This window comes from Pinus tabuliformis, chromosome 8 (assembly GCF_031772625.1).
Source record: "Pinus tabuliformis cultivar Carrire ecotype Pingquan chromosome 8, CPIR1, whole genome shotgun sequence".
Lineage (NCBI taxonomy): Eukaryota > Viridiplantae > Streptophyta > Pinopsida > Pinales > Pinaceae > Pinus > Pinus tabuliformis.
Window position 1 is genome coordinate 122312487 of NC_142294.1, and position 23404 is coordinate 122335890.

General features: G+C 38.3%; 1 protein-coding gene across 4 annotated transcripts in view; it reads right to left on the reverse strand.

The window, feature by feature from the left end:
• The window catches only part of LOC149234433 (transferases, transferring acyl groups), a 415828-nt gene that overhangs the window by 40618 nt on the left and 351806 nt on the right, over positions 1–23404 (reverse strand). For all 4 annotated transcript variants that reach the window (XM_089371840.1, XM_089371839.1, XM_089371841.1 and 1 more), the window contains 3 exons: positions 2111–2252; positions 1924–1975; positions 1649–1693 (listed from right to left, as the gene is read on the reverse strand). In XM_089371840.1, coding sequence (XP_089227966.1) covers positions 1649–1693; positions 1924–1975; positions 2111–2252 — 239 coding nt within the window. The remainder of the gene's footprint in view (positions 1–1648; positions 1694–1923; positions 1976–2110; positions 2253–23404) is intronic.

Sequence of the window (23404 nt, forward strand, 5' to 3'; positions counted from 1 at the left end):
AAATCCTTGAGCCAAGACTGAATCTGGCAAAATATATCCAAATTTTTTTGTATTTTTATATTTTCAAATAAAACAAAACAGAGCTAAGCAAAAGCTAAAGTCTAAATAGATGAAACTTAAATCTAAATAAAAATCTAAACTATAGAACAAAATAAAAAGTCTAAAGATTACTTTTTATGCTTTTTTGGGAATTTTTTATTTTTTATTTTTATGAAGTAAAACAAAACTAACAGCGAAACTAAAAAAAAAAACTCAAATTTTTTTTTTTCAATTTCTTTTTATGATTTTTATATTTTATGGTTCTAACTTTAAACAAAATTAAAACTAAATTTAGAGAAGTCTAAATCTAAAACCCAAACCAGAATTTAACAAATCTGAAACTAAACTCTAATCTATAGGAGCTTATATATATATATATATTTTTATTTTTTTTTCAATTTTTTATCTTTAAATGGATCTTCGAACTTAACCTTTGGAAAAATCACCTAAGACCTAGGACTTAAGACTTATGAGGGGATTAAACATTTTCTAACCCTCAAGACATTTTACATCATGACTTTTACAATTTTACATCTCAAGGGGGAAAACCCATTTGACATAGACCCTCATAGACCACCCAGTTTTGCGACACAAATATAATCTAGCAGATCAACACACTAGGATTCCCCTAAGATTCTAATGACAAAATTCATTCTGGCTTTGGGGTTAGGCTGAAGGAAAACTCTGCCGATCATGGATCGGTGAGACAAAAAACCTTCCGGAACGTAGATTATCACTAGAAAATTAGGTCCAACTAGGCAATTTACATACATGACTCAGATCTACTAAGATTATTTACAATTTACACATGCAAACTGGGTTTACAACATAACATGATGACTATCGAATGGTACAGACATGTCGATTAAGCGCTACCCCTTTTGCGAAAAAAGGGGGTGTACTGCTATGGGAGTTGACACGTAGTGGTCAACACTCTCCAACTCAGTGGGATGGATATGGTGTTTCAAGATGAGTGATTGATGTAATTGGAAACCTATGCCACAAACCTCTGAGAACAATCTATGGAATTCAATGGCAAGGGAAGAACTACAAATTATATAGGTCAGAAAACCGACAATTATCCACTAAAAAACAAACAAATATTCAAAAATAAATCTGAAATCAAGATGACTCTCCACAATGGAAGACAAAGCATTTCTAGAAGGGAAGGTAATGCTATGTACATAAATTATAAGTTAGGAAAGAAACCATGTAATATAAATAATAAAATGATAAATAGAGTAATAGAAGATTAAGACACAAATGAAAGATAAGTAAATGACTTAATAAGTTATAACCCTTCATGTAAAGACACCTGAATGTCCCTTTAGTATTATTAAGACAAGGCCCTCTCATCGTAAGACCATCATCAATTGTTCATTTATCTTATACATTATATATTTTTATTCTTCTCATATAATTGAGTAAAATATTGTAGTCTTTTACACTCCCATGCTTGACAATCAAGATTTACAATTTTTAAATATCAACCCTATAATTTCTATAAAAATTGGTATATAACTTCAAACCAAACTCATATTTGTTGATTTTAGAACCACTAAAGAAAGCATCATTACCAACTGTATTGAAGGTTTCAAAATAACATTACCTCAAAGTTTTGTGCCAGAACAAAAGTTACATATGCCAAATTGCACTGCATTACAACATAGGAATATAAGTTTGTATTCCTTGTTTCTAGAACATACAATATAATCTTAAAGAAAAATCTGAAGATTAACATTGGTTGGAATATGTAACACATAGCGGTGCAAATAGAAGAGATGACTCACAATAGATATTTTCTAAATTAACAGTGTCTTGCATAGTAAATATGGAGCGAATCACAATTTATATAATCAATTGAAAGAAAATGCACTTTCTTACCATGCGACGAGAAATTTTCTCTACAAACTTATCCAAAAAGATTGTTAGCACCCTGTTTATTTAACACAGTTGATGAAAGCCAACAAATGATTATAATGAGTATATACTTGTTCTCTAAGAATCATGAGGCAAATGACAGAGAGTATGCTAAAGAATTTGTCCATTTCATTCGATATGCACAACCTACCAAAGGAAACCATCAAGCAGCCAAACTTCGATTGCAATACTTGATTTCCCTCCAATTGAAGCTACTCTAGAACTAATGGGTTTCTTTAGGAAGAAGAGATGATAGCCTAAGTTGACACTGACAAGGTATAAGCCCCAATATCCTGCAAGAAATCAAAGAGATTAATCAAACACAACAAGGAGAGGAAATAATTTGATACAATGCCAATAAATTCACTCCCAAGAAGATGAACCAAAATGCAAATTTACTAATTTTGTACGCTTCAAGACCCCCTTTATCAAGGGAGAAACATATCAATGATGATCGTTATGATCCCCTAAGAAAAACAAAGACTATCAGACACATAAAAGGGAGATCAATCTCAGACGTAAACTTTACATTGTATGATGTTCCATGGATGTTGGTCAAATATCTATTGTTCAGCCAACATACGTTCTTTTATCATATAATTTTTTACAAATTAATTACAACAAATAAATAGTTGAGTTTAGCTAGAGATCTATCTATCTAATAAAACAATTCAACCATCCCAATTAACTAAACTAGTTGAACATTGAACAACATATTTGATGGTCAAAAATTCTTAACTGATACAGAAATAAAAATAGACAATCAACTATCTTCTACAATATAAGTTTAATACTCCTTTGAGAGTCCATCTTGTATCTTACAAGCCCAGAACTCAAACCCTTCTACAGCTATTTGACTCTAATCTGATTTCAAGCACTCAACTGCATGAAATATTCCAGGCAAGAATTTCAAAAAGAGAACATTGTTCAAGGAAAAATTACAACTACATTAGGCTAAGAATATTATGTTTGTCCAAATAGAAATTTATCTTGATTTGAGTTGATTCGATGAATGAATTTTGTAATTGACAAGTGCTGTAAAAAATTGGGAATTAAATGTAAAGTTTAAAGAACCTATCGGCTCTTAAATATTTCATAACCAATCAGGATTAACACATGCAAAAGAGAATAAAATTCTAAATATTATCAAATTTATCTTTCCCAAAACGTAGGTTATGAAATGCATAATTTTTCTAGAGGCTAAAGGAAGAGTCTTCCATCCTCGGATAAAAGACGAATTATAGAAGTCTTATTGCTGTAAAGCTAAGCCTTTACAGCCAACAAGTAGCATTGAGGAGGTTTGAAATTAATTTGCAAACTGAGATATTTTTGTATGTATCTTGCAGAAACTACTTACAGCTAAAAAAGGGTCTTAAAAAGTGAAATTTACAGGGTGTTTGAATAGGAAACCGGTGCTATTACTACTTGGGCTATGGGGTCCCTTACAGCAAGTTTTTATAGTGCTCCTTCTCACTTGTTTAGGGATGTCAGTAGCTAAATGAGCCATGCTACAGCCACGAAGCTCTTGCTATCATATAAATACCAAAGCATTTCATGAACTCTAATGAAAAAAAGAAAGCCAAAATCTCAGGAGAAAATGCTCTTTAATAATGTTCCATAAGTATGCAAGATTTCTAATGAAGAAAATATATTTTTTACTTCAATATTTCATTCATCACATGTATTAGAAATCTAAAGAGATAAATATGCATCCATTAAATTATTTCAAATAGGATTGACAATAGCCGGATGAATTCTTCCAAGAAGCTTGACAACTTGAAGATGTTTTTTCCTTTCTATTCAGCGAATAAGATCTTTTACATCAATACTCCAAAAGCCCCAAGCAAATAATACAAGATACTAGAGTTCCACCAACTATTAACAACCTTTACAATGAGAAGGACACTATTTATATAGAGAGAGCTAGATCCTCTAAAATAATAATTTTCATGCAAAAACCCCATTGGAAATATTGTTGTCATTGATGTCAAAGAGTGGGGGAGACTGCAGATGTCGAAGATAAAGATTGCAGGAAGAAGATTGTTGGAAACATTATTTGGACACCCAGTTTTCTTTGTATGCCCAGTTAGGATACCCATATCTTTGAAGGCCTTTTTACTCTAAATACCTAGATCAAATGGGAGCATCAAATATACGGTTGAAAATCTTATTCTGATACCCTTCCAATGTCATATGCCACTCCCTATAACTCCATGAGAACGAGGAGATATGAAAGATATGTCAGGTCCGCCTAGCCAGAAAGTACAAGTTGACCCAACCAGTTCTATAAGTCAGCCCAATAAGTGAACATAGAAACACTATAATAAAGGATAGATGAGTGCACTTGAAGATCATCCAAGCAAGAAGAGATCTGAGATGTGGAAGAGAAGTTGGGGATTACATTTGGCGTTTTAAAGGTGGAGTAAAATGTGATTTGTGGAGGGAACAAGTCATCTTGAATTTTTTTCTATAACTTTACTTTTGGGATGTTTCAAAACGGGTATTTTGACGAGATAGAGGTGAGATCCTCGCATACATGTAAAAATTTGAGGCACTGATTCACTATACTTTCAAAGATATCCTCTGAGGAAGTTAGGCTCCCTAAGTGCTCCTGAAATTTGCTTCAAAAAATTCAGTTTGACATTTTTACAATAACTTATTTTTTGAGATGTTTCAGAGTATGAAATCTTGAGCAGACAAGGCAAGATTTCTAGGTACAAGTGGTAAAAACTTCAAACTTTGGTTCACTTTAATTTCAGATATATGGCCTGTAGAAGTTAGGATTTTTAAATGATTCTAAAATCTACTTCAAATATGATAGTTTGGCATTTTGACTATAACTTATTTTCTGAGCTGTTTCAGATGGTGAAATCTTGAGGACAGACAGGCAAGATCTTTAGGTACTTGTGGTAAAATTTTCAAACTTTGGTTCACTATAATTTCAAAGATATGCCCTACAAAAGTTGGGGTTTCTTCATAGTCCTGTAATCAGGTTCAAAAAGGTTGGTTTGACGATTTAGCTCTAACTTACTTTCTGAGAAGTTTCATACTATGAAATCGTAAAGAGACAGAGCTGAGATCTCTAGGTACCTGTGGTAAATATTTCAGACCTTGGTTTTCTATAATATCGAAGATACGGCTTGTAGAACATAGGGTTTATGAATGATCCTGAAATCAATTTCAAATAGGTTGTCTTGAAATCTTCGCTATAACTTCTTTTCTATGACTTCTCAAACAGTTAAATTTTTAGAGATCCAAGGAGACATTTAGAAATGCCTCAACTAAAAATTTCAAAATCAAATTTGCAAAATTGGATACATGGCATGTTGTAGTATGTACTATGTACACATGGTTGCGGGGGAGCACCGCCGCTCCCTCCCCCTCTCGAACCCACTCCCAAAGCGCGCTCCCTTCAGGAGCGACCCCGAGATCAAAAGCGCGCTCCCTTGCTTTTTTTGCAAATTATTTTATGCAAACACATTCCAAAAACAAATTCTTTTCAAAGAAACAAGAATTTTGAGTGGGGCAGCCTAATGTTGAAGCCTATGGCCCTAGTATTGACATGCAATTCATGGTAAAAGTGACATTCTCCTTTATCTTTCATTTTCATCCTTTTACTTAAATTTTTAACATTACCATGAAATGACTCAGAATGTTTGAGAGTGGTTCTAACCTCATTGGATTTCATATGGAGAAAGTAGAATTTTAGATCTCACTCAAAATCCAACAAACTTATCTGCTTTTCAGGATTTCAGGATTGGGGGTATTACAATGTTTCCATTGGATTTTGTCATGTACTAGGATATGGAACTCGTCAAGAGCACCAATCCCTCTATGTACCTTGATGTTAGTGACATTGGTTGTCGAAATCCTCTATCATGACCCTATTAAATATGTACCCATCACTCAAACAAAATCTTGACTTGACATGTTACAGTTTTTCTACCTTAAGTTAATGCTTAGAGGGTGATATTAAAGACAAAGATCCCAAGATAGGCAATGATTTTGATGATATGTAGGTATTTGTGTAGGTATTTGTTGTAGCATGATTTTTTTGGATGATAAAGGCTATCTAGAGCTTGTTTGTTGATGTATTTTCGGTTCAGAGATGGATTGCACTCGATGTTATTTTGGTTATGTGCACCCTTACATGCTATATAAATCAAAACTTGTAACTTGTGAACCTGTGATTGACGAAGATTGTAGCTACTAGATGATTGATGCTATATGGTTTAATCCATATTTTTATGCTTTTTTATAACTAATTCATCATTCTACATGCTTTCTCAAAAATTAGACATTTCTCATGGCGGCAAGAGGCCCAAGCATTAGCAATAGATAATAGATTTACTTGTCTTTTCTAGTTTCTTGTAGTTTTTATAACCAATGTGGAAAAAGTCGAAGTCGGGATTATTTCGGCAAGGGTCCAAAAGTTGAAAAACTCGTCAAAGTCTGGAGTTTTTTGAAAAAGTCGGCAAAAAGTCGGCAAAATTAAAAAAACACAAAATTAATCATTTTTTTTTTTTAACATCTAGAGTATCCACAACATCAAATAAATGCATTTCCACATAAACATGTAAAGAAAGCTAATATATAATATGCATATGAAGTCTAATGCTACATCACATATCAAAATAGTGAATCAACTCCTGAATTTTGGGTCCTATCTGAGTCTCAACTCTCAAGAGTCAAAATATCAACAAAAAAATATAATAAATGTATATCATTAGTCATCTAAAAGTCATCAAGTAATCAGTCACTGAGATCCTCTTCCCCTTTTAATTTTTGTTTCCGCTAATTGTATTAAGAAATAAGTCATGCATTTATTTAGTAGATTGTAATCTGCTTGGGTAATAAGGTGTCAGGTGGTAGGTCCAATGAAAATTAACAGTGCGTATCACAGTAGATGTGAAAATTAACGCTTGGTGACTCCAAGCTGCTTATTTTCTGAGAAAACAGTAGATGTCAGATTACTAACCTAGCCTTGGCATCTATTATTCAAAAACTCTTGGAGGTAAAATCCACTTTTGATACATAACCTTTGCCCACATTTACAGGGAGTTCATCACTAAAGAAGATTCCCTTCAAAATGTGCTCTCATTGCAGGAAGGATCTTTGTTGTCACAAGATTTCACAGGTACTTTGTTCCTGTCTGAAAAATGGGTTATTTTTTGAGGCACTGGTTTTGTTTTTTTTGGATAGGTTGTTGCTATTTGATCTTCATGACCTCCTCTTTGTTGTTTCTTCTGGAAGCATTCAACAACTATAACAATGTTTTTGATGGTGTGGGGTTCTTTCTACGGAAGACTGTTGTATGCCTGTCCTTTTGGTACTTTTGTAATCTTTTGAAGGGGCAGCGGTTGTTAGAGTCTGGATCACTGAAAGCCTAGAGGCTTAGCCAATGTATACTTTGCTTTCTAACTAGAAATATGAAGTATAAAGATTTGTTTTTCCTTGGAAAACAAAAACATATCTTAACCTCAAAACTAACAGATTACAAATGAGACTGCTATGCTCGCAAGAAGTATGACAAAAACTTGAAAATGCATGGATGGAAGCTTCAATTTACAGTTTTTTCACCTTTGCGGCCTCTTTATCCGCGGCCTGGGAAGGGAGGCAGAATTTTTGGGTCGACTCTCGATTAAATCGGGAGTATAAGGAAAAAATCGGGATTTTTTCCTTTGTGAAAAAGTCGCCAAAAAGTCAGGGGATTAAATCGTTTAGTTCAAAAAATAGCGTTTTTAGGATTAAATCGGGATTTTTTCCAGACTTTTTCCACACTATTTATAACTGTCGACTCTTTCATATTTATTATGATCTTTCTTGTAAACTATATATGAAAATTTAAGTTTGAAGTTTGAAGTTGGGAATTATAATTGATTGCTAATGAATTATGAATATGATGCTTCGTTATAGTTGAAAGTTGAAACATTTCATTTCATGTTAGATATTCTTTGTTATTGTTTGGTTACTTGGTAATGGTAATGGTTACAAGTACAAGTTACAACTTTAGTGATCAATGATGATAAATGTTATATATCGAATTTTGAACGCTTGAAACTTTAAGATTGATGAATCATGAGACTCGATATGTTGTATCTTACTAATTTGTGGACGTGGTTGATGAGGATTATAACTTCTAGATGATTGATGTTATATGGTTCAATCCATGTTTTTATGTTTTTTATATCTAATTCATCATTCTACATGCTTTTGTTGACATATATGCATCAAAATATATATTACATAAAAATTCACTCCTGATTCGCTCCCAAACCAGAATCTTTTGAAAATGTCGCTCCTCGCTCCCGCTCCCAAGTAACCTTGGTTGTACAAGATTGTTAGGGGAGATTGGAGTCTTAAGTAGGTTGGTGCCTATGAATATTTGCGGCAGAGGCGATTGGTGTCTCCAATAGGTTGTTGCCTACAAATATTTGCAGTAGTGGGGACGGGTGTCTCCAATAGGTTGGTGCCTACAAATATTTGTAACAATAGGTTGATGCCTATAAAGAATTATAAAAAGAAGTTTTGTGGTTTTCTCTAAAAGGGTTTCCACGTAGACCTTGTGTTCCATGTTTTGCAGCTGATAGATCCCATATTTGTGATTGTTTTCTTATGGTCCATGAATGTTTAAAAGCTAAAAACTATTTTATACTAATTCACAACCCCCTCTCAGTATATACTATAATTGTGTGATCAACAATTGGTATCAAGGTAAGTTCCTTCGCAAACAATCTGACCATTGGAAGGTAGATTTTGGGAGCACACATGGTTAATCAAGAAGGTTTCTCCACAAACAAAGCCCCATTGTTTGACGAAACAAACTATTAAGAATGTGAACTTATCTAATGGCTCTTGGCTTTGATATTTCGCAATCAGTTAACTCTGATTATACAATCCCAAAAGCTCCTTCGGCAGATAGATCTAAGAAGAAGGCTAGTGAACATAAAGTGAAAACCATGAATGTTATTATGCGTGGTCCATTAGAATTAGAATTTCTCAAGGTGATGCATTGTGAATTGGTAAAAGAAATTTGGGACAAACTTTAAAACATCTATGAAGACGATGAAAAGGTGAAGAAGCCAAAGATCCGAACATACAAAAGACAATTCAAGAGTCTGAAAATGAAATATAAAGAAAATGTTGCAGTCTATTTCCCTCGTGTGGATGAAATTGTCAACGTCATCAGAGGACTTGGTGAGAAGATTGAAGAATCAATTATTGTGTTGCTACGGTCACTCCCCTTAAGATTTGGTGCCAAGGTCTCTGTCATTGAAGAAATGAAGGATCTAGATAAATTGAAGGTGGATGAGTTGCATGGGATTCCAACTATATATGAAATGAAGACAAAAAAAGAAAAGGCAACATAAAAGGAAGCAACTTTCAAGGCATCAAAGAAAACAAAAGGACACAAATCTTGTGATTATTCAAATCATGAACTAAATTTAGAAGAAGCAGAACTTGTGAGAAAGCTATAAAAGGGATCTAGTAAATACAAAGGTAATATCCTCTTCAAAAGTTTTAATTGTGGTATAATGTTAGTTTAAAAAACTGGAACTAGTGACCAACCTTCAGAAGCTACAACGCTAGCAGCCCACTAATTCAAAGACATAAAGGGCAAAACATATCATCATGGATGGGGTGAAATATCACATGATCCCTCACATATCATGGAAGAATAGTGCCCAAGAGATGTGGATCGTTCTAATGAACCTATATCAAAGTGACAATCAGAATCATAAATCGTGTTAAGGAAGAAGGTCAAGAACACCAAGATGACTGAATCAGACATTGTGGCATCACACCTCACTTAGATTCAAGTTCAAGATGAGCTTGAAGCTATTGCGGTATCTTTTCCAGATGATGAGCTTGTAAGGACAACCCTAAGCAAGTTCTCAAAACCTTGGGCTATCTTTGAGATAGGTGTTCTAGCAAGAGAAAAGCTACCAAATTAGAACAAATTGTAGGATGACTTCACCCAAAAGGAGACATCGGAGAAATCATTGTCTTGAGGATAGCATAAGAGTGGGGATGATGAGAGCCTTTCTCTTGCCAGTTGAGCAAAGAGGAGCAAAGGTTCAAGTAGTCAGGGTGAAAAGGAGGACTTGATTAAGGTCAAGAATTTTTCCTGTCATAAGAGAAGACATTATGCTTCACAGTGCTCGAAGAGGAAGAAGGGGGTAAAGGACATGCAGCCAACCGTAGTTGTGTCAACAAAAGCTCAAGAGGAATTTGCTAAGTGTTAATTTTCCACAAAGTTCTATGTTGTTATAATTACTTTAAACAATTTCTTCCAATTTCAATCACCCCAATAATAGATAATCAATTATAGATAGAACAATAAACAATAAATGCACAATAGAAGATAGCCAAGCACAATGAGACATAGAGATTTGGTCAAAGACCAAGGGAAAACCCCACAAGGGGGAAAACCCTTTGATCAATTCTTCTTCTTCTATTAGTCAATCAATGTTCAGCATGAGATACATAGTCCAAATAGTACATCCAACAACCAATCAAAGTCAAATCCTTGACTTACCAAATCAACCAATCCAAAATAAGTCAATAATGAGAGATCAAGTCAAATCTGGTCAAAGGTACCAGTCTGCAATATTTCGACTTGTGGAGGAAAAGTCAACAGTAGTCAACGAGCTACCCTAAACAATAAAAGTCAATGGTCTAGTTGCTCAGAAAAATTCTATCAACCTAGCAATGAATTTAGCCTTCCTTACTCTATCAAACTCAGTCAAAACAGTAGCAAAAGTCTTAGTCAAAGGAGAGAGACAATCTCAAGTTAGACCTACACTCAAACCCTAGACAACCCTGTGGTCAACTTCAGTCAAAGTGCCTAGAAAATATCAGTCAAAATCTCAGTCAATTTGGCCTCCCAAAATAGAAAGAAATTCAGCCTAATCAAGTCAAATCACCCCAAGTCAGTTGGTTAAACAAGCCTAAAACAAAAGTCAATGTTGGTCAACAGAAACTCCTCTCTCCTTTGCACATGTGAATGTCTGTTGTGATTTTCAAATCAGATCGAACCTCTTTGATGTGATGAGTGATGTGATGGATGTGTCTCCAAATGAGGTCAAAGATGGTCTATTTATGTGTAGGAGGACCAATTACCCTTGTTGGGGTCGACTTGTCATCTTCACTAGGCCAACTTGTCAAACTCAAAATAAAAATTTCCTTTAACCAATTTTGAAATTTATTATGAAGAAGAGAGGTTCCTCCTTAGGGTAGCTAGGCTTCTCCTTGGGGAAATTCATCCTGTAGCTATCAATTTTAACACTTCCTCTCAGCTAGGGAGGAATTTTCGGCTACACCATAAATCTCATCTCAAATGTACATGTCTCATCATAGGAGAAGCTCATCTTGTCACATCTCATCTCGTGCCAGCTGAACAATTGATGACTCGATCCATAGAAAAAGAATGATCCACACGACAATAGGGGAGATCGATTTACCACAACCAAGTCCGTGGTAGTTATAATTGGCCTTGGCAAAGATCACACACCCCTCACCCAACTTGATCCTCAGTAATCAAGTGCTAAAACACCTGCATCCAATAATTAGGGGAGATCAATTTACCACAACTTACATATTCGTCCTTGGTAAAGATCACACAAACCTAAGTCTCCTCTCCCATGTGGCCAAGATGGGAGGAAATCCCAACAAGCTTAATAGAGTACATGACCCTTTTATAAGGGTGACTTTATGTAGGATGCAAATCAGGGTATGTACTTGGCCAAGTCCATGGCTTTAAGGAGTACCCTCACACCCAGGAGCTCTCTTGCTCTTCCCCCCTCACCAATTCCATGGTTATTCAAAAGACTAGGGGCCTGAGCATAGCTCAGTGTTCTCGATCAACAATATTCCCTCTCAGGGAGGAATACATTCCCATGCACTCCAAGTTGCTCTTTGAAGAAATTGAAATTCCCTTTCAGCAACAGCTTGGTGAGAATGTCTGCAACATCCTCATCAGTCAAGATGTGTTGGAGCCTCACTGCTCCTCTCAGTACCACCTCTAATAAAGTGCTACTTGATCTCAATCTGCTTCGACCTACCATGAAATACTGGATTATGTGAAAGTCGAATCCCGATTTGATTGTCATAGTATATCACAGTTGTATCAACCACCTGCTCAAGCAACTTTACAAAGAGCTTCGATAACCACACTGCCTCACGGCTAGTCATACTAGCTGCAATGTACTCAACCTCCACTGTACTGAGAGCAACAGATTTCGGCTTCCTGCTCATTTAGGAAATCATGGCAGACCCCAAGCTAAAACAACACCCTGATGTGCTCTTCCTGTCAAAAATGCTCCTATCCCAATTTGCATATGTATATCCATGTAGTGCCAATTCATCGTCGGAGGTATATCTCAATCCATAATTGATCGTCCCATGTAGATATCTCAACACATGTTTTGTGACCACCTAGTGAGCATGCAAAGGTTCCACCATGAACTGGCTCAGGTTGTTAATAGAAAAACATATATTTGGTCTCATGTTGACCATAAACACCAAAGCCCCAATCAACTGTGGGTACATAGAAGGATCTGCTAGATCTGGTCCTGCAACTTCACCACATAACTTCTCGAAGTTTGCCTCCATTGGTGTGGCCACGAATTTGCAATCCACCATCCCAAATCTCTCCAAAATTTTGACAACATATTTTCCCTGGATAAGGAAAATCTCACCAAGTCTCTGCCACACCTCTAAGCCTAATAAATAGTGCATCAACCCAAGATATTTCATCTCAAATTCGAAGGCAAGGCCCTCTTACAATGGATGATCAAAGACTCTGCTCCTGTCATGAATAAGTCATCAACATATAAAACCAAAATCAAAGGCATACTTTGGACAACCTTGAAGTAGAGGTTTGGATCGGCATTACTTCTAGCGAATCCCAGCTTCATCAAGTATCCATCGATCCGAGCATATCAAGCCCTTTGGGTTTGCTTCAAAGTTCAAACCATCAAGGGCTTTCTTCAATCTACAAACATAGGTTTGCCTATCATGCTCCTCAAAGCCCTGAGGTTGTTCCATGCTCACCTCTTCCTTAAGTATGCCATGAAGAAAGGAAGTCTTGACATCCATTTGGTGAAGAATCCAACCCTGCTTAGCAGCAAGAGCAATGATGGACCGAATGGTAGTGTATCAAGGAACAAGTGAAAATATCTCATGATAATCTTCTTCCTCTTTTTGGGAGAATCCTTTAGCCACTAATCTCATCTTAGGCTTCTCAATGCTACCATCAGTTGCATGTTTGAATTTGTATAACCACTTGGAAGTCACAACAAACTTCCCCTCAAGTCTCGGACCCACGTCCCATACATTATTCTCCATGATGGACTCATAATCCTCGACCATGGAATCATTCCAAATTGTTCCTTCACTGCTTCTTCATAGCTGCAAGGTTCAAATTGTATAATGTCATTCATCAAAGCAACATATCCTTGATATCTTCGAGGTTGCTTGCTTTCTTGAAAGGTACCTCTCGAGGCCAAATGTTTATCTGCATCCCGTAATGTATCATGAAGCCACATGGGTATCTTCCTCGTAGGAGGGAGGATCCATTGGTGCCATAGTTCCATATATAAGGTCTGGCTTGAGCATGGGTGGCTCTGCATCTTCATTCATAGAATCATCTCCTCTTAGAGATGGCAGCAACGAGAGAGTCCCTTTCTTTCCCAAGGGTCACATCTTCATCAAAAGTCATATCGCAGCTAAATTCAATGTTCCTTTGACCTGGCACCTATATCCTATAAGCTTTAGAATTTTCAAAATAGCCAACAAACATACCTTTCTTTCTAGAAGCCTCTAGCTTTGACCTCTTCTCCTTTGGTACATGAAAGTATACAGGGCAACCAAAGATTCTCAAGTGTCCTACTTCTGGTTTCACACCTGTAAATAATTCTTCAGGAGTCTTGTCTCCCAAGGCATGATGAGGACTCCTATTTTCGTATCTTCTCCCCATAAACACATAGGAAGCTTTTGATCATGAAGCATGGCTTTGGCTGCTTCCATGATGGTCATGTTCTTTCTCTTAGCAACTCCATTATGTTGAGGATTGTATGGAACAGTAGCATCCCTCTTGATCCTGGCTTCTCTGCAAAAAGTCTTTGAACTCATTTGAAGTGAATTTTCCTCCATTATTTGTCCTCGAGATCATAATCTTCTTTCTTGATTGATTTTCCACAAGATCCTTGACATCCCTTAACACATCAAAAACTTGATCCTTGGTCTTTAAGTAGAAGATCCAAGTTGTGAGAGAAATCATCAACAAAGATTGCATAGTATAAAAATCCTCCCAGAGATTTCACCAGCATGGGCCCACAAAGATCGTAATGAATAAGATGAAGAGTTTCATTAGATCAGTTGTTGCTAGTGGGGAATGGTCACTTGATATTCTTCCCACTGGCACATCAATGGCATATGTTGTTTTTCCACGATATTGGAGACTAGGATATGTTGGAAAATGCAATGTGGCATCTTATTATTTCTATTTTCCTTAACATTAATGTTTGCTTGTGAACTTTGTTAGTCTTCTTTATGTTCTTTAGTTAGATCTTTTCATCAAACAAATATCAAGAACGAAACAGCAACAACAAAGGACATAGAAATTAGGCTCTCAGCCAAGGCCAAACCCCCCCAAGCGGAAAACTCAAAAAAACTCCTCTTCTTATAGAATTTGCTTCAACTGAAACACAAGGAACCAAACCCTAGACCAAGTCCTTATCCAAGTACCAAGTCAGCCCTTCTTAAAGTCCTTAATTCTGCATCAACTAGCTACAAACTGCAATTTTGACCTGTCAGCTTCGATACTGCAACTCATTCTGCAACTTCAATCTTGCAATTTCAGCCTTGCAACATCTATAGAAACCCTAACTCACCTTCCTCCTGAGACCTTCCTAGAGCAAGGCAGCATCTTCCAAAGTCAACAAGGTCAAGGTAGGGTATTCTTCCTTCTAGCTACAAGATATTGCACCTTGTATTACTGCAACTCAAACTTGCAACTTTGGCCTCCTTCTATAGCACTAGAAAGCCTAGAACTTCGCACGTGTGAGAGAGATAGAGCCCAAAATAGATATTTTTCTCTCCTTCTTGGATTCTTCTTGCCTCCTAGACCATCACTCTCCTTTTCTACTTCTCCCAGCTACAGATCGAACTTCCTTCTTGATAGATCAAACTTGTGGATGAGTGAGTCCCAAATGAGGTCGAATTGCTCCTTTATATAGCCTTTTCAAGGGATAAAATTCCCTCCTTTAGGTCGACTTGTATTTTTGGGGTATCCGAGAGTTCTAGAGTCAAAATAAATTATTTTTCCAATTACATTGTGTCTGGAAGGGTCTTATAAACATGATGTTCAATCCTTTGACTCATAACAACAAATCCTAAGACCTAAAAAACCCTAGAAGCATCAAGAACATGCTTTTACCTAGAAGACCATCAATAAGGAGCATGAAACCCATGCTTTAATAATAATAGCTTTTTCTTTTATTCTCTTGTTTGTTACATAGGATACATAATGAAATGAGTACAACAACAATTATGAAGATCGAAACTAGTTACATTTTCAACAGGATAGAATCTTAAATCACTAACGCTACCAATCTAAGTATCACAACAAGACTACTTTGCACAGCGGAATAATATACAACAGTAAATCTACACGTGCACAAATATAGACAACTTTTTACAAATTTAATGAACAACCCAACTTTGTTATGTTAATCAAATTGTTAATACAACTTTCTAGGCCTCTCATACCAGGGATAATGGCCCTCGTGCATCCACTAATACAAAGATATACAACTAGGGTTTGGTGTCAGTCACTTCGACAACCAATCTACCTTGAACAAAGTACATTGACCATCTAGATGATGTAGAGCTCCTTGCAGCTGCCTTGGTCGTACCCTGCACATATATGCCCAGCCCTTCGACTCCCAATCTACAGCAACACAACTCTACCTCTATCAACAAACCAGCTCCATTAGGTCACTAAACTCGGCTCCACCTGCTCTCCCGTTGACCGTTATTCCTTCAACAAATCAACACATCCTGTCTAGTTGTTCACAACTCTATTTGTGAACAACTTTCAACTACCCACTACTACTCAAATCTTTTGGGACTTTCTTCCCACTAGTGCCTTCCTATGTTGCTCGATGAAGACACACTTTAGGGCCGAATGGCTTCCCACTATCACTGTCAAATGTCCTTCTTCAACAGTGAACTTAATGCATGGAGGACTGCCCAACTTCTGTTGTAGATGTCCTTCTACACAAGGCAAGTCTAGGGCTACAAGTTGCTCTTGGCTAATCAGACCTTTGAGCTCTTCTTCTGCCACTTCTAACAATTCCTTAGTCCTTCTAGAGACTTATTTCTTAGGACTTCAAGCAAGCCTCTAAAATCCTCCCTAGTTGTTCTTTAGGTTTCTCCAATCTTGCCACTTATAGCAAGCCTAAGGTCCTTCATAGGTCACTACACTTAGGGCTCAGTTTGGACCACTTTCACACTACCCTCCAATAAACCACAAGTGTCCAATACAAGTATCCAATCTAGACTGCCATCCGCTAGCATCAAAAACAACTTTAATTCATCAACACAACATACCTTCTACGCTGATGTAGACTACTATAAATTGTTGCCTAGTTAGGGCTTCTAACAGCCACTATTAAGCCGTCTCCAACTGCCCAAACAATCCTCCAACAACTACGGCTTCACTTTCTACACAAGTTTGGACCTTCTACACTCCAAGACAGAGGTCACAACCCTCTTGTGGTTGTCTAAATAGAGATTGGCCTCCCTGTAATACTACACGTAGCCTGCGGCCCACCAAACAAGGAATCTGCTACACAAAACCCTACACGATACTGCCCAGAATTACTCCAAACTAGCACGGCCCTGCATCTGATCATCATGGCCCTCAAACAAACACAAAGAGGTGCTCTAATAGCTCTCTTCTTCCTTCGTTGAGGTATGCCCAAGTATGCAGCCCAAACAAACCCAAACAATCACAAGAATATGTTCATCCTCCCCCTTGCTTAGTCTTCTATGGCTGCAACCAAATTCAGATGATGAATTTCTATGTAACGATGCACTCGAATGATGATTTTATGCCTCCACAATCACTTTTATTTATACTCTCACATGTGGCTCCATCACACATTAACTTGGGCACATACTAACCCTAAGTCGACCTACTCAATGTGCCAAATTAACTTACAGCCACATAGAAAAATTCATATCTCAACTTTTAGACCTTCGATTTGGATGATTCTCACTGCCCCTTGCTCATCTAAGGGTCCTCTATCATCTCAAATCATCACATGTCAAAATCTCCTCATGGTTTTGGCCCCACACCTATGGGTACAAAACCCCAAGCTTAGGTTCCAAGCCCACAAGACACTTTTGTGGTGCTCCAACCTCCAAACCTTGAACCCTAGGGCTTGGAGTACCTCCCAAGCTAGAAATCTCAACACTCCCTCTTAGTGAGGGAGGTACATCCAACACTAGGAAGTCTCCATCATCATCATCCAGTGACACTACCCCATCTAGTGTCCATCACTGCAGCATACTGTGTAGAATGAACCCTGCAATCTTGGTAGTGCCTCTACCTCATCTCATCTGAACCCGAAAGCCTCAACACTTCCATAGGGTTGCTCCGTCTAAAGCTAAACTCCCTCTGAGTCTACACGATTTCCACTGGCTCAACCTATCACTGATCTTGTGTCCTACAAGGTCAGTCTAAGTTGCAGTCCAACATAGTCCATCATCATCACAACTCAGTCCTGCAAGCACTCATCCTCCTAGATCAAACACAACTGGTGCAAATCCCTTCAATCTCTGATATGCAACATCATGATCTGATGAAGAAGCTAGCCTGCCAATCTTCAGTCCATTACATGAAGCAATCTCGATCACGTTGATCTTGTCCATGCCAAAGCAATCCTTGAGTTGTCCCAACCATCCATGGCATGTGATAGGAAGTCCATGATTACCAACCTGCCATACAACAAACTGTTGTTCACCATGCTCTCCACCAATCCACCAAAACTCCCAGCCAATCTCACTGCCAAACCAGTCAAGACCACATCTCCATGTCTTTAGCTAAACCCTTTGCTCCATGATCTAGACAATCCTAGCTCCCTCTGAGTTGCTTCGTTGTGGACACTCTGATTCAATGGCCCTTCAAAGTAGCTCTGATACCATGCCTTTTTCCATGATAATGGAGTCTAGGATAGAATCTTAAATTACTAATGCTACCAATCCAAGTATCACAACAAGACTACTTTGCACAACAAAATAATATACAACAATAAATCTACACATGCACAAATATAGGCAACTTTTTGCAAATATAATCAACAAGCCAACTTTGGTATATTAATCAAATTGTTAATACAACTGTCTAGGGCTTGTATACTAGGGATAATGGCCCTCATATATCAACTGATACAAAGATATAAAACTAGGGTTTGGTGTCAGTCACTTCAACGACCAATCTACCCTAAACAAAGTACATTGATCGTCTAGCTGATATAGAGCTCCTCATCGCTACCTTGGTCATACCTTGTACATATTTATCGGGTCCTTCGACTCCCAATTTGCAGCAACACAACTCTGCCTATATCAATGAACCAGCTCCATTAGGTCATTAAACTCGGCTCCACCTATTATGTTAGTCCTTCAACGAATCAACACATTGAGACTCTTGTCAAGTTGTTCACAACTTTGTTTGTGAACAACCCTCAACTGCACACTGCTGCTCCTCAACTCTTTTTAGACTTTCAAGTTTCTTCCAACTAGTGCCTCACTACCTTCCTATGCCTCCCAATGAAGACACACTTAGGGTCAAGGGCTTCCCACAATCATTGTTGAGTGTCCTTCAACAATGAACTTCGGGCATGGAGGACTACCCAACTTCTATTGTAAATGTCCTTCTCCGTAAGGCAAGCTTAGGGCTACAAACTACTCCTCACTGATCAGACCTTTGAGCTCTTCTTCTGCCAGTTCTAATAATCCCTTAGTCCTTCAAGAGACTTGTTTCTTAGGACTTGAAGCAAGCCTCTACAATCCTCCCAAGTTGTTCTTTATGCTACTCTATCTCTACCACTTCTAGCAGGCTAAGGTCCTTCTTAGGTCAATGCACTTGACCACTTTCACACTGCCCTCCAACAGACCGCAAGTGTCCAATCTAGATTGCCATCCACTATCATTAGAAACAACTTTAATTCATCAACACAACATACCTTCTAGGCTTATGTGGACTATTGTAACTTGTTGCCTAGTTAGGGCTTTTAACAGCCATTGTTAAGCCCTCTCCAACTGCCCAAACAATCCTCCAACATCTGTGGCTTCCCTTTCTACACAATTTTGGACATTCTACACTCCAAGATAGAGGTCACGACCCTCTTATGGTTGTCTAAACAGAGCTTGACCTCTCTGTAATACTATAGGAAGCCTACAGCCCACCAAACAAGGAATCTCCCACACAAAACCCTACACAATACTGCCCAAAATTACTCCAAACTAACTTAGCCCCTACATCTAATCATCATGGCCTTCAAACCATCACAAAGAGTTGCTCTAATAGCTCTCTTCTTCCTTTGATGAGGTCTACCCAAGTCTGCGGCCCAAACAAACCCAAACAATCACAAGAATATGTGCATCCTCCTCCTTGCTTAGTCTTATAGTGCTACGGCCAAATTCAAATGATGAATTGTTACGTAATGATGCACTTGGATGATGAGTTTATGCCTCCATAATCACTTCTAATTATACTCATCCAACCTTCGATTTGGATGATTCTCGCTGCCCCTTGTTCATCTAAGGGTCATCTATCATCTCAACCATCACATGTCAAAATCTCCTCATGGTTTTGGCTTTACACCTTTGGGTACAAAACCCCAAGCTTGGGTTCCAAGCCCACAAGGCATTTTTGTGGCGCTCCAACCTCCAAACCCTGAACTCTAGGGCTTGGAGTACCTCCCAAGCTACAAATCTCAACAACATATACCTTCATGATCAACCTGAATCCTGGTTATCCCTGTAACCATTTTGCTCAAGTCAAGCAAAGCCTTGTAATGAAGGTGTGCAAATCTTCGGTGCCAAAGCTCACATTGATTAGTGTTGTCATGGACCAATGCTTGAATTGGTCATCAACAACCTTTGTAAAGGCCCTCGTTTCTAATACCAAAGCGAAGGTTTCTCTCAAGTTGGATCCCCTTGGCCAAGCAAGGACTTTCCCATCGATGAATGTAACTCTAAATCCCTTGTCTTCCATGGCAGAGATGGAGACAAGATTCTTCTTCAAACTTGGCACATATAGCACATCATGTAGAGGAATGGTTTACTATAAATCAAATAAAAAGAAATAGAGCCAGACCCTTTAACATCATGAGAAGAGTTATCCCCAAGTAAAATTTTCAAATTGGTCTCCCTCTCAACCAAATTTGAGAGGACTTCACGATACCTAGTAAAATATCTAGAGTGCCCACTATCCACCAACTAGCTATCAATGCTATCTAAAGAAGAGCTAGAAAGAGTAGCAACACGAACATATTCAGATTGAGAACTCGCAACATTATTAACATACCTTGTACTTTTGGTCCTCTTTTGAGGGCGTTGCAGCTCTTCAAAACTTGCATGGGCAGCGAGATCTCTTCCTCTCCTTGTATTATCGAAGTTGTCATTGCCACTATAGTTGTTGTTGCTAGGCCTTTGGGCATTTCTTCTATCAGGACAATCTCGGGCAATGTGGCCAGATTTGTCACACCTATAGTATTGGACTCTTAAAAAGTCCCTTCTATTGTTGTTGAATGGTCGGGTTGCCTTTTTTGGCTTCCCTTTGAAAGGTCTTCCTTTTCCTTTTCCTTTCTTGACATTGGCTACAAAGGTTGTAGGCTCTCCTTGTCTCTGGATCATCCCTCTAGAAATGAGTCTAGATTCCTCTTGAGTACAATCGCCCAAAAGTTCATCAAATGTAGGTAGTTCTTTCATGTAACTGGTACTTGTGATGAATGTCTCCCAAGAGCCCTCCAAGAGTCATCTGCACTAGCTCTTTATTAGATATGACTTCTCCAATTGAAAGAAGTTGGTCTCTTATTTGAGAGATCCTCATAAAGTAGGTTGTAATAGATTCAGAGTTGTTCATCCCGATGTCACGGAGTTCACTCTTCAAAGAGATGATTTGGCTTAGATTGTTGACCGCATACATCCCAATCAATTTGTCATACATCTCCTTTGACTTCTTCATCTTAGACACATAGGTGATGAGATGGTCTCTACGAGAGTCAATAATGATTTTCTTGACCTTGATCTGACCCTTCTTGTACTTGTTCTTGGCACTAGCATTGGCATTCTTAGGAGGCTCAGCGACTTGTCCCTGCACATATTCCATCACATCGTTCTCTTCAAGTGTGAGATCTAATCTATCCCTCCATGCTGCAAAGTTGGAGGCATCATTCAACTTCTCCTCAATCTTGAAGTAGGAGGTAGTCATCTTGCCCAAAAATTTGATCACTAATTAGAAAAAGAGTCTCCAAAGGGTGTTCTCTGGTTTCCTTAGGTTAAGCTTTATCTCGATTCTCAGCTCTAATCCCATGATAATATTTCAAAGTGTTCTATGTTGTTGTAATTACTTTAAACAATTTCTTCTCATTTCAATCACCCCAATAATAGATAAGCAATTATAGATAGAACAATAAATGCACAATAGAAGATAGCCAAGCACAATGAGATACAGAGATTTGGTCAAAGACCAGGGAAAATCCCCACAAGGGGGAAAACCCTTTGATCAATTTTGCTTCTTCTATTAGTCAATCAATGTTTAGCATGAGATACATAGTCCAAATAGTACATCCAACAAACAGTCAAAGTCAACACCTTGACTTGCCAAATCAACCAATCCAAAATAAGTCAATAATGAGAGATCTCAGGCAAGAGGTCTTAGGCCTCTGTGAGTAAGGCTAAAGAAAAGGAAGCAAGTGACATTGAGAGTCTTAATCGTCTCCTCAAGTCCCTGACCACCAAAGTTGTTGAACTCAAACAACGGATGACCGAGACAGCCATGAACAGTAGGCCTCCCAGGTACCTGTCGAAGAAGAATGTAGCTTCAAGCAGCAGCAGCAGCCAGTCGGCCAAATCTGCGCAGAGCTCCAATCTGGTTCTGAACCTTGACCAGCTCGCGACAGATTCATACTGCTTGTTTCATCGCGAACATCATTCAAAAAGAACGTGCCCGAAATGGAACCATGTAATGAGCAGTATGGCTACACATTTGTCCAACAACCTCGCGGCTAATGAGCAGGCTAAGCCCGACGATGAAGAATAAGAAGTTGTTGCATCTGATGAAGCTCCAAGTATTGGGCATGTAGTAAACATGTATCAGTGTACCCACATAGCCCATAAGGCCACCACCTAGAAGGAGTCTCCGAGTGACGGTCCGACCCCGAAGCAAAAAAATCGATATAACTTGAGAACTCAAGGGGTCCCCACTGTGTTTGAGATACCGAGAGATAAAATAAGACCAGATATGTTAAGGATTGTAGGTCTGCCGGTCAACTCAACACAAAAAACTCAAAGCAAGTCCGGGAAGACAACTACAGCAAAAGGTGTTTCCACAAGCAGCAAAGACAAAATCAATCCACCGGAAACCATGAACCCAGTTCCACCCCCGGACGCCTTAGTGAGTCTCTCTGCTTTGGATTATAACATTGTAGAAAATATGAAGAAGACTCGTGCAAACATATCTCTGTACAAGTTAACTAAAATCAAGAGTCAGCGAGACATTCTTCTGCAAGCACTTGGGCAAACCTCTATAGGTGTTGCTACCTCTTCCAGCAAGGGATCAAGTAAGTCTCCTGACGCACTCGCATCTGTGCTCAACGTGCTCTGCATGGAGGAGGCGAACTCACTTTGCCCACCATTCTTGTTATCATTTGAGATTTTCAACTTCAATGTTCACAACTGCTTGGTTGATTATGGCACATCAATTAATGTCATGCCACTCTCCATCACTAAGAAGATCAATGCCCAATGGAGCAACACAAGTGCGTAGATCATCCAACTAGACAGAATGCGTGTACCAGCAATTGGTGAACTTAGGGATGTGATCATCCGATTATCGTCTGATGGATAAGTTCATCAATGCATCAACATCGTGGTCGTGGACATCCCGCAAGCATATGGCGTGTTGCTGAGCAGAGACTGGTCAAGCAAGTTGTAAGGATACTTTGCTACTGACTTGTCACACTTATGGCTTTCATATAAGGGCATAAACAACCAGATCCGAGTATTGTTAGAGAGATACATGAAGCACAATATGACTCCCTTGGATGGAGAAAATGAACCATTGGCTTTTGCAGAACTTATGTTCGACAATTGCTTTCTGGAGACACAATTGGGGTGTTATCTTGCAAAGCCATCCCCTGCCCCACCA